Source organism: Oreochromis aureus, linkage group 11, assembly GCF_013358895.1.
Source record: "Oreochromis aureus strain Israel breed Guangdong linkage group 11, ZZ_aureus, whole genome shotgun sequence".
Taxonomy (NCBI): domain Eukaryota; kingdom Metazoa; phylum Chordata; class Actinopteri; order Cichliformes; family Cichlidae; genus Oreochromis; species Oreochromis aureus.
Genome location: NC_052952.1, coordinates 22592170 through 22604542, shown reverse-complemented (window position 1 = coordinate 22604542; position 12373 = coordinate 22592170). Strand labels below are relative to the sequence as shown.

General features: G+C 39.4%; 2 protein-coding genes across 5 annotated transcripts; both read left to right on the top strand.

The window, feature by feature from the left end:
• Window positions 1-965: 965 nt before the first annotated feature.
• On the top strand, window positions 966-5324 carry LOC116323812 (glutathione S-transferase kappa 1). Of its 4 annotated transcripts, none has more exons than XM_039620127.1 (8): window positions 966-1001; window positions 1348-1455; window positions 1534-1615; window positions 1725-1853; window positions 3720-3862; window positions 3947-4063; window positions 4161-4254; window positions 4629-5324. In XM_039620127.1, exons 2-8 carry the CDS (start codon window positions 1387-1389, stop codon window positions 4676-4678), a joined length of 684 nt encoding a protein of 227 aa, XP_039476061.1. In that variant the 5' UTR covers window positions 966-1001; window positions 1348-1386; the 3' UTR covers window positions 4679-5324. The 4 variants fall into 4 exon arrangements, with proteins under 4 accessions (XP_039476061.1, XP_039476060.1, XP_039476059.1 ...); XM_039620126.1 differs by lacking the exon at window positions 966-1001 and adding an exon at window positions 1008-1233; XM_039620125.1 differs by lacking the exon at window positions 966-1001 and adding an exon at window positions 1008-1233 and having other exon boundaries at window positions 1325-1455.
• Window positions 5325-7391: 2067 nt separating this feature from the next.
• On the top strand, window positions 7392-12353 carry styk1b (serine/threonine/tyrosine kinase 1b). The gene is made up of 10 exons (XM_031744228.2): window positions 7392-7768; window positions 8565-8620; window positions 8850-9017; window positions 9621-9956; window positions 10047-10228; window positions 10394-10468; window positions 10730-10938; window positions 11130-11170; window positions 11417-11513; window positions 11621-12353. The coding sequence occupies exons 2-10, from the start codon at window positions 8566-8568 to the stop codon at window positions 11811-11813; spliced, it is 1356 nt and encodes a 451-aa protein (XP_031600088.1). The 5' UTR covers window positions 7392-7768; window position 8565; the 3' UTR covers window positions 11814-12353.
• The last annotated feature ends 20 nt before the right edge of the window (window positions 12354-12373 follow it).

Below are 12373 nucleotides of genomic sequence, written 5' to 3'. Positions count from 1 at the left end.
ATAAGATTGTTTGATGAGAATAAGATATGCAAGAGTCCGTCAAATTATACTGCACTAAATAGGTCATCACTTAGTGTATGCACGCTGTGTACTGAGCCAGAAAGAAGAAAATGTGATGAGAAGCAAGATTAGCAGTACAGGAAGTATTCAGATCTCTTACATATGCAGAAAATACTCATTTTTTATGCATAAGTTAAAAAAAAGTATATCAGCTATAATGCACTATATTGCATAACTATTACAAGCTTGTGCTTTAATTCAAGGATGTCAAACTCATTTTATATTGTGGGCCACATACAGCCCACTTTGATCTTCAGTGAGCTGGACCTGTGAAACTCCCCTTGCTGTCAGTGTAAAAAAGTTTAACTACATATTCAATCCATTATAAATCAGAATATAAGAAAAAAAGTGCATTTTCAACTACTTCTAAATGGTAAAGAAATGCTGCTGCAGTAAATGAGCTGTCATCATGACTTTTTGGGCTTAAACTGTAAGAAATAAATCGAAGAAAAGTTCTGTAATTAGACGGTTTTTTAATTATAAAAGACAAAGTTCATTCATAGCAAAACAAAAAAACTGACATTTTTATAATAGATATATATTAGATAGTGGAAACTTTTCTGTCATTTACTATTTATCTATTACTTTATTCCTTTGTTGTTGCATTAATAGCCATGGAAGAGGTCTTTATCAGTAGGAAAGGGTGTAAAACTTTAAAATGCATGTCCTCCTTCAGATTTTCTAAAGCAGTAAAATAGGCCAGTTTGGAGTCTTTGCCAGGCCCCGAGCCTTATGTTTCACACCCCTGCTTTGGCGTGTAAGAAGTTTGTTAATCATCATGGTTGTCTTTAGGGTTATCAGAGAGTGAACTACTGCTCGAAGCCGGTAGGTGGCAGTAATGCACATGTAGGCTGTCTTGCCTGCTGGCATTCAAGAAGAAGAAGCCCGTGCGGGAGGCTCTTGGCTGTTCTGTACCACCTGATTTGTAGCTATTAGAGCAGGTAGGTGTAATCATTTTGGTCCCCCTTGTGGTCAGACACTGCTACTAAGCTTGTTCGTTATTTATGTAGCTCAGGCTAACTTCTGCTATCGTTTTTTAACTCCGTCTTTAACACCATTTAATACATGATAGCATCGGTTGTAGCTAACTGTTAAAAACAACGAGTGATTTCTGCTCACAGTCTTCGCTGCGATTTGTTTTATTTCTGCTAAGCCCGAGCAGCTCTGCTTCAGGTTAGTTGAACTTTGACACAGTGAACATTGCTCAGAGGCTGCCCCCCAAAACCAGACTGACTCCTTGTGAATTATTCACACGCTGCGTTAGGTTTTTGTGCTCTTCATTTAAAGCTCTCGCTAACAAATCAAAGATCGGCTGCTGACCCCAGGATGACCTCCAGAAAAGTTGTGGAGTTGTTCTACGATGTAGTTTCTCCGTATTCATGGCTTGGTTTCGAGGTTCGTGCCGCCTTGATGTGCACCACAGCATCAGATCGGTTTGTTTAGGAGATGTTCAAATATCTCATGTGTTTGCAGGTCATGTGCCGATACAGAAACGTTTGGAACATCGACCTCAAACTGCGCCCTGCGTATCTGGGTGGCATCATGCATGGAGCGGGTCAGTAAAGATCAGTCAGGCACCTGTAAGCCTACTGCAGGACACGCTGGACGGTCAAATCCGGGTGCACGCTGAGTCTGTTTGCTCTCACATTTCTCTTTCTTGACAGGCAACAAGCCTCCTGGTTTGGTTCCTAACAAGTTCACGTACATGACAAAAGATCTCACCCGCTTGGCAGAATACTTCAATGTCCCCTTGCAGCCGCCTGCTGACCCCTTTGAGGTCATGTTCCAGAAAGGTACAAGCAGAATCAGTTCTATAATGTCTATTGATTAGATTATGAGTTGATTAATCTGTTTGGGGACCCCAAGCTATTTGACCCTATTAGACCTTATTTGACCCCTAAAGACATTTTAACTGAAGCAGTGACGCTTGATTTTGACAGAAGTTCCACATTTAAAGAAAAACATAAGTGTCTACTACTTTTTGTTGTTTTTTTTAAAGGGGGGGAAACATGCAAGTAAAACAGATTATCTTCAGATATGGGAAGCTGTACTCTACTATTCTTAACTCCCAAAAGTTTGGGTAAGTGATAATGTCGTAGTCATCACTCGTGATATGGTGTTAAAGCAACACAAAGCAAATTTAATTTAATACTTAAAAACACTGTGGGAAAAAAAGCTGTAAACACAACACAATATACACTTGACACTTTATTAGGTACATCTCACCAGTACCTGATAAGACCCGCGTTTGCTTTCAGAACTGCCTTAATTCTTAAGCATTCCTCAGAGATTTTGGTCCATGTTGATCGCACAGCTGCTGCACATCCATGATGTGAATCTCCCGTTACACAGTATCTTAAAGGTGCTCTATTGGATTGACGTCTGATGACAGTTCAAGAAACCAGGCGAACCCAGTACTGGCAACAAGAAGATATTTTCCCCCAGAGAACTACCGCTCATATTTTCTCTTTTTTGGACCATTCTCTGTAAATCCCAGAAGATCAGCAGTTTGTGAAATACTCACACCAGTCTGGGACCAAAAACCATGCCACGTTTTAACTCACCTAAATCACCTTACTTCCCCATTTAAATGCTCAGTGTGAACTTCAGCAAGTTGCCTTAATCATGTCTATGTGTCTAAATGCACTGAATTTCTGCCATGTGATTGGCTGAATCGATATTTGCAATGAATGTGTGTACCTAAGAAAGTTTACTTCCCTTTTTATAGAGAACCAACAATTCCAGATACTGTTGTATGGTTCATAAGAAACCCTCCTTCAAAATTTTTAATGATTTTAACCAAAGATCGAATAAAGAACTGCAGATTAAGAGATTTACTGAGATATTGGGTTTAAAAGAAGCTGCCCAGATGGGACATCTCATGATTTTGTCAATAGTGGTTCAGGTAACAGATGCATGTTAGCACTTTTTGCAAATACACAGCAACCGTATCACGCATTTGATATGAATGAAAGTCCAATATTGACTCTTTAAAAATCTGTTTGCTAATGTTTGGCTTTGTTGACCTGTTAGTTGCCATCTTTAGCTACAGTCTGTTGCTGAGCAGGTAGCGTGGTCCGCTCATCGGAGCTTTTTTATCCAGAAATTATTGTCTGATGAAACTAAAGGTGAGATAAAGGATAGCAAATCAAATGTTTAGAGTCTTCATGTAAATCTGAGTCAATGAGCTGAAAGACAGCTAGAAAAAATACTGCAGTGGAGGTGGTTGCTTTGGCTTGCAGATCATCCAGTGTGATATACACAGAGTATATAAAACCAGTTTACAAGCGACTTACAGCTCCTCCCTTGTTGACAAGAGCTACCACAGCAGTTAGCTCTGCATGTTTGATTTGGCAAAGTTTTTACTTCAGTGCCCTTCCTGATGCAACCCCAAAGTGCTTCTGATCCATCTCCTCGCAGAATCAAACCAGGGATCTTTTGCTTGTCTATCAGAGTAAACCACTAGATTGTGGAGCCACCAGAATCCATAAAGCCTTTCCAGTGGTTTATTTATTATAGTTAATTATGGTGGGGTGGATGGATTGATAGTTTGGATGATTAGCGGATCAAAATCATGCATATAAGTCATGCATCTGACTGTTGAAAGGATTTTTTTTATTGCATACAAGGAATCTAGCTCTTCTTTTTTCTTCTTCTAGGCAGCTTGGCTGCAATGCGATTTGTGGCAGCGGTGCAAGAAAAAGAGAAGGATGGAGAGAAGGTGGTGAATGTGTCCCGTGAGCTGTGGAGAAGAATCTGGAGTGAAGACAAAGACATCACTGAACCTGTGTCGCTGTCTGAGGTGCAGACTCTATAACCGCCTGGCTCCATTTAAAACAAAATTAACAAGCACAATTTAATTTTGAGACTTTTTGTGCTTTTGCAGGCAGCAGTGAAAGCAGGATTGTCTGAAAGTGAGATAAAAGAACTGCTGGCCATGTCCACCTCAACGCAGGTCAAAGAGAAGCTTAAAAGCACAACACAGGCAGCACTTGATTATGGGGTCAGTTGTCCTTCAGCTCCTCTTGTAGATCTAGCAAAGTGAAAAACAAACAAACCATCAGCTATAACACAAATCTCTTCTCCTAAATCCTTGTCAGGCTTTTGGTTTCCCCATGATTGTGTGTCATGTTGATGGAAAGCCAGAGATGTTCTTTGGATCTGACAGATTTGAGCTCATGGCCCACTGCATCGGTGAGAATACGATTCTACCATTCTCTACAAATTTACTATCAAACTGGCTCAAATAAATGGAATAAAATGACACCTTAACTTGTAGTCAGTGAAAGACTTTGCATACTTTGGCTCTTTTAGTCATTCTTTTTAACTGAATATTGATATTAAGGAATCGATCTTCACATATTATTTGAAGTAGTTGCTCTCTAACAATTAAAGTTATTCTAGTTTTGTTTTTATTGTAAATCACCTATGATTTCAAAATTACAAAAACAAACCAAAAGGTGTTTGGCACCCTGGAGAAATACACACATCTCTTCAGGCAGTGGCACTACTTTTCCCTTTTGTTGTTGGCAGTTTCTTATTCAGTCACATTTTGTTCTCTGTTTCAGGAGAGAAATGGCTGGGACCTCAACCCAGCAAATCAGCTGCCAAGCTGTAAAATGAAACCTGTTTTCATCTAAAGACGATTTGCTCACAGTTTTGATTTGTGATTAATTTGCATCTTTCATTTTTCTGAAATTAAAATCCCAGTTTTCCAAGCTGTGCCTCTGAAAACAAGCAGCACATTTTTAGTTTTTATTAGTAATTATTTTGGGGACTTTACAGTTCTTCTGTCATCTTTTGTTTTTCATTAGGTGGGCCAAATCGATGAATTATCAGCCAGCATATGCACTGGTTATGAAAGCTTGTGACAATTTTGTGAAATTTTGACGTCTGAGTCAGTAAACGTTTTGAGTTCAGTTTGTTCAGATAATAACCTGAAAATCCAACTTATCAGTGGCAAAAGTTGTTTTTTTGTCAGTGTCAGAAACAAGTTTCCAAAGTGGTACTGTTGAAATATGGGTATATATATGCTTTTTTTAATGTTAGTCATACAAAACCCAAAATAACAACAACAAAAACGAATGTGGGTAGATTTGGTCACATGATGTGTGTCTACCAGGATCAACCAGTGTTCACAGATCTCAGTGCTTAAATTTTGAACACATATCATGTAATTTACTGCTAGTATTGTGAATAATGCATCATACAGTTGTGCTGCTAATTATGTGCCTAATAAAAGCCTTTGAAATACAAGAAAAGTATTTTTGGCAGCTTGTACTAAACCTTATTATTATTATTATTATTATTATTAATATTATTACAGTAATATTCATGGTCCCAACTGATACTTTTTATTTCTCCACAGTCCTAACATTTGTGATTTTTAAATGTCTTATAACTACCATCTGGACAGTTGGCCCATTATTTCCATTCATGACTGAAATATTGACCCATTTTCTTCGACTTCACCAACTCAGAGTTGCAGGGGGGCCGATACACCATGCACAAGTTCCAAATCTAACATGGGGGTACTAAAATATATATCATCCTGAGCGGTGATATGTTGTTAAGTGCTAATTTGCTTAAACCCGGAGGAGTCATAGTTTATGAGCCCATACATCTCAGTTTAATCTCAAGTGGGCTGAAGCAGTAAAACTATGGAAATGATAACCTAAAAAACACCCCTCTAAAATGTTCATAGTTATCACATTTAAAAAACAATAATAACGAGTCATTATTCATTAAATGTACATTACAATTTACATTTAAGAGTGAGTCTTTCAAGGCACCAAAACTTTGATATGTAAAGTTTTTGTAACAGAGCAAAAGTGTTTTATGCCTTTATGATCTTGTCTAAATATAAAAATACTTCTCACATATTTTCTTTCCTGTTTAGTATTCCTGGCATCAAATTACAACACCATAAAAAGGCTTTTCATTTAAATTATTAACAACTAATGACTTTACAGTAATTTGAACTGGAACATCTGATGGGCCGTTTCTGGCCCTTGTGCCACAGGTTTGAAACACCTTGCCTGAGGGAAAGTTCAGACGTTATTAGAAAGACGAGATGAGATTTTTGTCACCTCTCTGAGAACTACTGCGTCATTATTAATTAATCCATCGGTCCCTTTGTAACCCATCATTCACCCCAAGCAGGTTTTGAATTTCAACCCTTTCACAAACAGGCAAGCAGAGGCCTTTATATCCTCCCTCAGCTGAACTGCATTCAGGTATTAATGTTAGAGAGGATGTGGCTTTTTGTTTGTTTTAGGTTTGTGTCAGATTGATGACCTGTCGTGGGCGTGAATATCATCTCTTTCCCTGGTCTGGGTAAGAACAGGATGTGGAAATGGATAAATGCATTAAATGTTTGATATGTCACAAATGTATAATGCCACAACATAAAGTGGAAAGAAAGACGCTACAGTATACTGAAATACTTTGCAAACTTGCTGTTGTGCACATAGCTGAAATCACCTCGACAGCACTGGCGCAGTGTCTACAGTGCCGTACCCCTTTGATTGTATGCCTCGCCTCAAACGGCAGGGCAGCTCGGCCGTTAAACTCCTGAAAAAAATCAAATGATTAATGCATAAAGTTCAGTTCAATTCATTTTTAATTATATAACACCAAATCACAACAACAGTCGCCTCAAAGTGCTTTATATTGTAAGGTAGAGACCCTATAATAACACAGAGAAAACCCCCAACAATCAAGCGACCCCCCTATGGACAAGCACTTGGCAACAGTGGGAAGGAAAAACTCCCTTTTAACAGGAAGAAACCTCCAGCAGAAGCAGGCAGCCATCTGCTGTGATCAGTTGGGAGTTTAAGTGCGGAAGACGGGACAAAATTAAATATAAAGTGGTGTGTGAGCACATAGTGTTTCGTAAAGTAACACAAGTCTGTGTGTGTTCAGCATTTCCAGTGTTTATCTTGAACTACGGGTTTTTTGACAATAACTGTAATATTGCAAACATCAAGTATTGCTGTCATATGAATAATTACTTGTAAATATCATACTGTAAGTAACCGTGTCTTTATACAGTGAAGGTTACAGACTCTCCTTCTACCCCCTACATTCCTATTTTAAGTGTAAATATTTTGCACTAAACACAAAACAGATATTTTATTCCCTTTCCAGTTATGTGGTTGCTGTGAATTCTTTGGACCAAGATAATCTTTTCACTAAACACTCCAGAGATGGCCGAGCTTGTTATACCAGTTCTGAGCAAAAGACTACCAAACACGTTTGACAAAGGGCCAGGGACTGAAACAAAATTACAAGGAGCAGCAGTACCAGTTTCCTTACACAAAGGCGAGGAAGGCATGGTCACGAGTCGCTGCTATACTTCAGGGAAAAGCACATTACAGAATGTGGTAGAGCACATCAGCACACTCTGAGGAGGAGGGAGGTGGAAAGGAGGAAGAAGGAAGGAGTAAACAGGAGAAGGATATGGTGAAGCAGGTGAGGGTGGAGTTAAGAAAACACAGAAGGCTGAACGAAGACGAGTAGAGAGCAGCACATTGATCCCCTGAGCCTGACAAATCACCTGAGAACAACAAAACAATGAAGCTCTGAACAGCGCAGCTGAGCCCGGACTCGTTCAGCTGGGAAGATGTATGAGAAGTGCCTGACCGCAATAACAGGATTTCACTTTTGATTATTTCTCGTTTGTTAAGAGTAAACTGCAGGCGGTGAGGTAAGGCTTTGACTCCTATCTCTCTTCTATCTGTTTTGTTGACTTGTCCTTGTGGCAGCATGTAGGAAGAGTGAGCTGATTAATGCACGCTATGTTAACTTTATAAAAGCGGCTGCAGTGTGGTTGGAGCCTTTTAGTGATTTTTATGACATAATGTATTATTTTTAGTCTGGGTGAATGAGCCGGTGCTGTTTTGCCAATCATATTTGGCCTTTGGGTGTGTAGTGCATCACTGGAACTAATGTGATGAAAAAATGCAGGTAAACAGGTTTGGAGCTCTTGGCTGTGACGTAAACGCATGAGCATGAAGTTGAGCTTCTCTGAATTTAGACATAGATCATTAGGACTGCTTTGTTAGGCTTTTCTGATACACATCTTTGATTAAAGTAGTCCAAAAGCCTCCGTGACAAAAATAAAGGTGTCAGACTTTAACTCTGATGGGCTGTTTATATTTATAACTAGTTTGTAGCAGGAGGAAAATGCTCTGTATACCTCACAGATAGCAATATGACATTTGACGTTTCTGGTCTCAGTTACCTGTTTGCCGTACCGATTACCTGTAAGAGTCACATTACTATTAACAGATTCTGTTCCAGGAACAACAGGCCTGTCAGGCAATACATTTTAATTTGACTACTTCATCCATAACAAAGAATTCAATGGTTTTCCTACTGAGAAAATATCCGGACAACTTTTAAGTGTATAAAAGCGCTAAAACCTCCTCAGTATGAAGTCTGGTTGTGTGAGCTTCTTGCATCTCTTCATCTCTTTTTATTTTCTTTTAAATATGTGACAGGATGTCTTCAGCATCAGCTGCATACTCTCAGTGCAAAACTGGAGACACTATCTGTGGTAAGTTTCGTGGCTACTTTTGCTCACTAAACAGGTCTGACCATTTATGGGGCTTGACGAGCCTAACCCTTGTTAGAGCAACGTCTTCTGTCTTCGTCTGAAGATGGAAGATAAACTCTGCTCGTCAGCTCAGCAAAAATATCAGCATAGACTGCATAACCATATGTGCTACTTTAAGTACTTTGACAGTAAAGACGGACGTTTCCTTGTGTACATTCCCTGTTTGCAGAGATCCGAGTGTACGAACAGGAGGTGATCGTCGTGCCCGTCTTCCTGCTTGCCAGCTTTCTGGTAACTCTGGTCTTCATTTTACTGCTGCGCTTCTGCCCAGAGAAGGTCGATCGTATCCGTCCAAAATCAAAGATCACTACCAGGAGGATACTGCATGGCATTGATGGTAAGAACACAAACAAGAATGAAGTCGACTGTTGTTGTGGTTTGGCGCTGCGTAAATAAAATTGAACTGAATTGAATGTTTTTTGTCATATTGATATTTTAAGTCAAATTTGTGGCCTGTATTTGCTTGTTCATGAAACATTATATAAATTTAATCTAAATGAATAAAAATAATATAATATTAATAATTCTGAGCTTTTGTGTCCTTTTAATTTTGCTCACTGCTGTGAGACGTGCAAATTTTAATTGTTTTTCTGAAACTGTTTCATTTATTTAACACTTATAAGCAAACATGAACATTTCATAAATGGCATGTAACACATTGTAATGTTGTGTTAGGCAGATGTCACTTCAGGTGAAGGAGTTTACAAATACTGTGCATTAATAAGTACTGAAAGTATCCTTATACAAGCAACTACTACAATTTTATGTGTTCAAAACCACATGCATGTTGCTGCTTCTCAACTTTTTTATGAATATTAAATAACTTGAAATATAGTGTCTAAATTACCCTGTTTATGGTCTCATTTACTCCCTGTGTTTTCATACAAGCCTCTATTAAACTTTTCTTTTCTATCACTGATCGTATTTCTTCTCTCTGCAGCTCCATCAGGTATTAATGTTCTGGAGCATGAAAGCATTGCTTTGGACATGCCCAATTCCTACTCCACCTTCCATCCTCCGCACACCTACCTCAATAAAGCATTTTCCCATTCTGTGGAGACACTCCCTCAACAACCCAGCCCCCCGCCACAGGAGACTTTTAAGCCCACTTTCACTCTCCCGCCGCAGCCCAGAGAGCTGCCCCGCCAGAGGCTCCCCGAATCCTTCAACCTGGTCACGCCTCTCTCTGGCACCTTCTCCCTGCGCACAGACTCCTCCGTGTCCCTCTACAGGGCCCGTATGGAAAACAGGAATGTGGTACTGCGGGTGCTAAATGGTGAGATTTTGACCGTTTGTCTGTGACTTTTGCACATCTCATTTGGTTTTCAGTGCAAGATTCAGCAATTACTTTTTCTCTCGTTGGCAGACTCGGCTAATGCCACAGAAAGGCACAACTTCCTGGGCTTTGCTTCTTTCCTGGCCCAGCTCGGACCACATCCATTCCTGCCTGAGCTCCTAGGTGTGGTGTCACTGCGAGCTCCTCTGGTTACAGTTGTGGAAGAACTGGAAAACAGAGACCTGCTCAGCTTCTTGTGGAGATGCAGAGAGGTAGGGAGATGCATTTTTAATGAGCTTCAAAGATGCAGCATGTGCTACATTGATTCTCCTTCAAGCAACCAATCAAAGTTAAAGTATGATAAAATATAAATGTAAATCTCCAAATCAAGATGTAAAAGAAGACTTATTTCGACGTATTTGTGACTGCTTTTCCAGGACAATATGGATCCTCCATGTGAAATGACAGAGAGAAGAATATTTATCATGGCAAACCAGGTGGCCAGTGCACTGGTTAGTATGCAAATATACAGTATTTTCTTTTAACTATTCACCTACCATATCTTTATTTCATTGTGTTTATTCACTTGAAACTTAAACACAAAGAATTTATAATATTCTTTTTTCACCCACAACATTAGAAAAAGCTGCTTTTATTTGTTACCGCCTCTTATTGGCTCTTTTTTAATGCTTGAGGGCAGTCTTTGAATATTTACAGGAGCTGCACATGCTCGTCTGGTTAATTTTGACTTCCGTGTCGTGTTGCCCGATCAGGCTTTCCTTCACAGTAAAGATCTTCTCCATGGAAACATCCGTGCCCGTAGTGTACTGATCAGTAAGCAGTTCACAGCCAAGCTTTGGGGCCTGCATGGAGTCTATACACGAAAGAACCAAGGAGCCACGCAGAAGGAGGATCCGAGCATGAAGAAATGGCAGGCACCAGAGGTGCTAGCCAAGAGGCCTGCCAGTGAGAAAAGCGATGTGTGAGTTCTTCTTAGATCTCATTTGTGCCTAATTTTATGTGTCATGTGTATAAAAGATGTCTTGGTGCTTTGTTTACCATAATCTCCTCTGATAGAGATGTTGCTACATGAAATGTATAGTCTATAAACTTGTCATTTTGATCCTGGAAGGAAGATTGTAACATCAGTTGCTTTTGTCTGTCCCTCTCTAGCTGGTCCTTTGGTATCTTATTGTATGAAATGACAACTTTGGGTAAGTTCAATTCTTACTTTTTAGAATATACTCGTAACTTTAAAAAGTATTTTTTTAATACATCTTTCTAGAGTTGAATAATAGAATAATAATAGGTTGATGGCCTCACATTTGACTCTAGAATACTTTGGTATACAGAGGACTTTACCGTTAACTCAGTGACTGCAATAGGAAAAGGATTGCATCAAAGTGTTTTCACATATATACGCTATGGTGTGTGTACTAATTTCTCTTGCGTTTGTCCAGGTGAAGCTCCGTTTGCAGAGATCCCGGCTAATGAGCTTCTGCAGTTTCATCAGCGAGGAAAAAATCTTAAAAAACCATCTAACTGCTCCAACGCACTGTGAGTGTCCACTGCATACTCCAGAAACGCCAAACATAAAGCGCTACACTTCCTCTCGTTAATCACTGCAAAAGTCAGATAAATATCTTCATCTTTTCTTTGCACAGGTACACGATCATTAAAGGTTGCTGCCAGTGGAAGGACCAAGAAAGACCCATTCTGGCTGAAGTGAGCAAGAAGCTGGTTTCAGGGGAGAAGGCGGCCTCTGACAAGGTCATCAAGGGACCTGGGACAGTTAACATTGAGCAGTATCTTCAAGAAGCTGGATACGGCGAAGCCAACAGCTACACTGTTTTCTGATTGTAGTTATCCTCAGCAAAAGCACTTTTACAAAACAAAAAAATGACGTTCAGATGCAATACAATAGCTCGAAACTCTGGGTATGATCACTCTGGGGATTGAAATTGCTCCTTTTTCCTTCTTTCAACAGTTAACGTTGGGAAACATTGGGGGGTTTTTTTCTTCAAATTTCATTCTGTGTCTTGCCTTTACCAATATCTCTAATGTTCAGTTGGAGAAATAAAACCTCCGACTCGACATTTGGACCCGTAAACCTGACCGACGTACAGCTTCAACCTGAACCTGTGCTAAATACTGTCCATACATGATGGTTTGCAAGTTTTGTTTGAAGATGCCAATTCTATGTTCTAAGATATATATATATTTGCCACATTTTTTCATGATTTCGCATCAGACATAAGTGTGGAAATGAAGGACATACCAATGTAATTTTGCCATTATTTCCATTATAAATTATGTTTACTGATCAAGTTCAGTTTATGTGAACATTAAAATCTCTGTTTACATTAACTCAATGTGAATAAAATAAAGATGACCTTATTTTTCATGCGGCTCTCATT

Excerpts from the sequence above, each read along its gene's own strand:
- LOC116323812 (XM_039620127.1), top strand. The coding sequence starts at position 1,387 with ATGACCTCCAGAAAAGTTGTGGAGTTGTTCTACGATGTAGTTTCTCCG. Across the intron at positions 4,064-4,160 it reads AGGCAGCACTTGATTATGGG|GCTTTTGGTTTCCCCATGAT; the intron begins GTCAGTTGTCCT and ends AATCCTTGTCAG. Across the intron at positions 4,255-4,628 it reads GCTCATGGCCCACTGCATCG|GAGAGAAATGGCTGGGACCT; the intron begins GTGAGAATACGA and ends TCTCTGTTTCAG.
- styk1b (XM_031744228.2), top strand. The coding sequence starts at position 8,566 with ATGTCTTCAGCATCAGCTGCATACTCTCAGTGCAAAACTGGAGACACT. Across the intron at positions 8,621-8,849 it reads AACTGGAGACACTATCTGTG|AGATCCGAGTGTACGAACAG; the intron begins GTAAGTTTCGTG and ends CCCTGTTTGCAG. Across the intron at positions 9,018-9,620 it reads GATACTGCATGGCATTGATG|CTCCATCAGGTATTAATGTT; the intron begins GTAAGAACACAA and ends TTCTCTCTGCAG.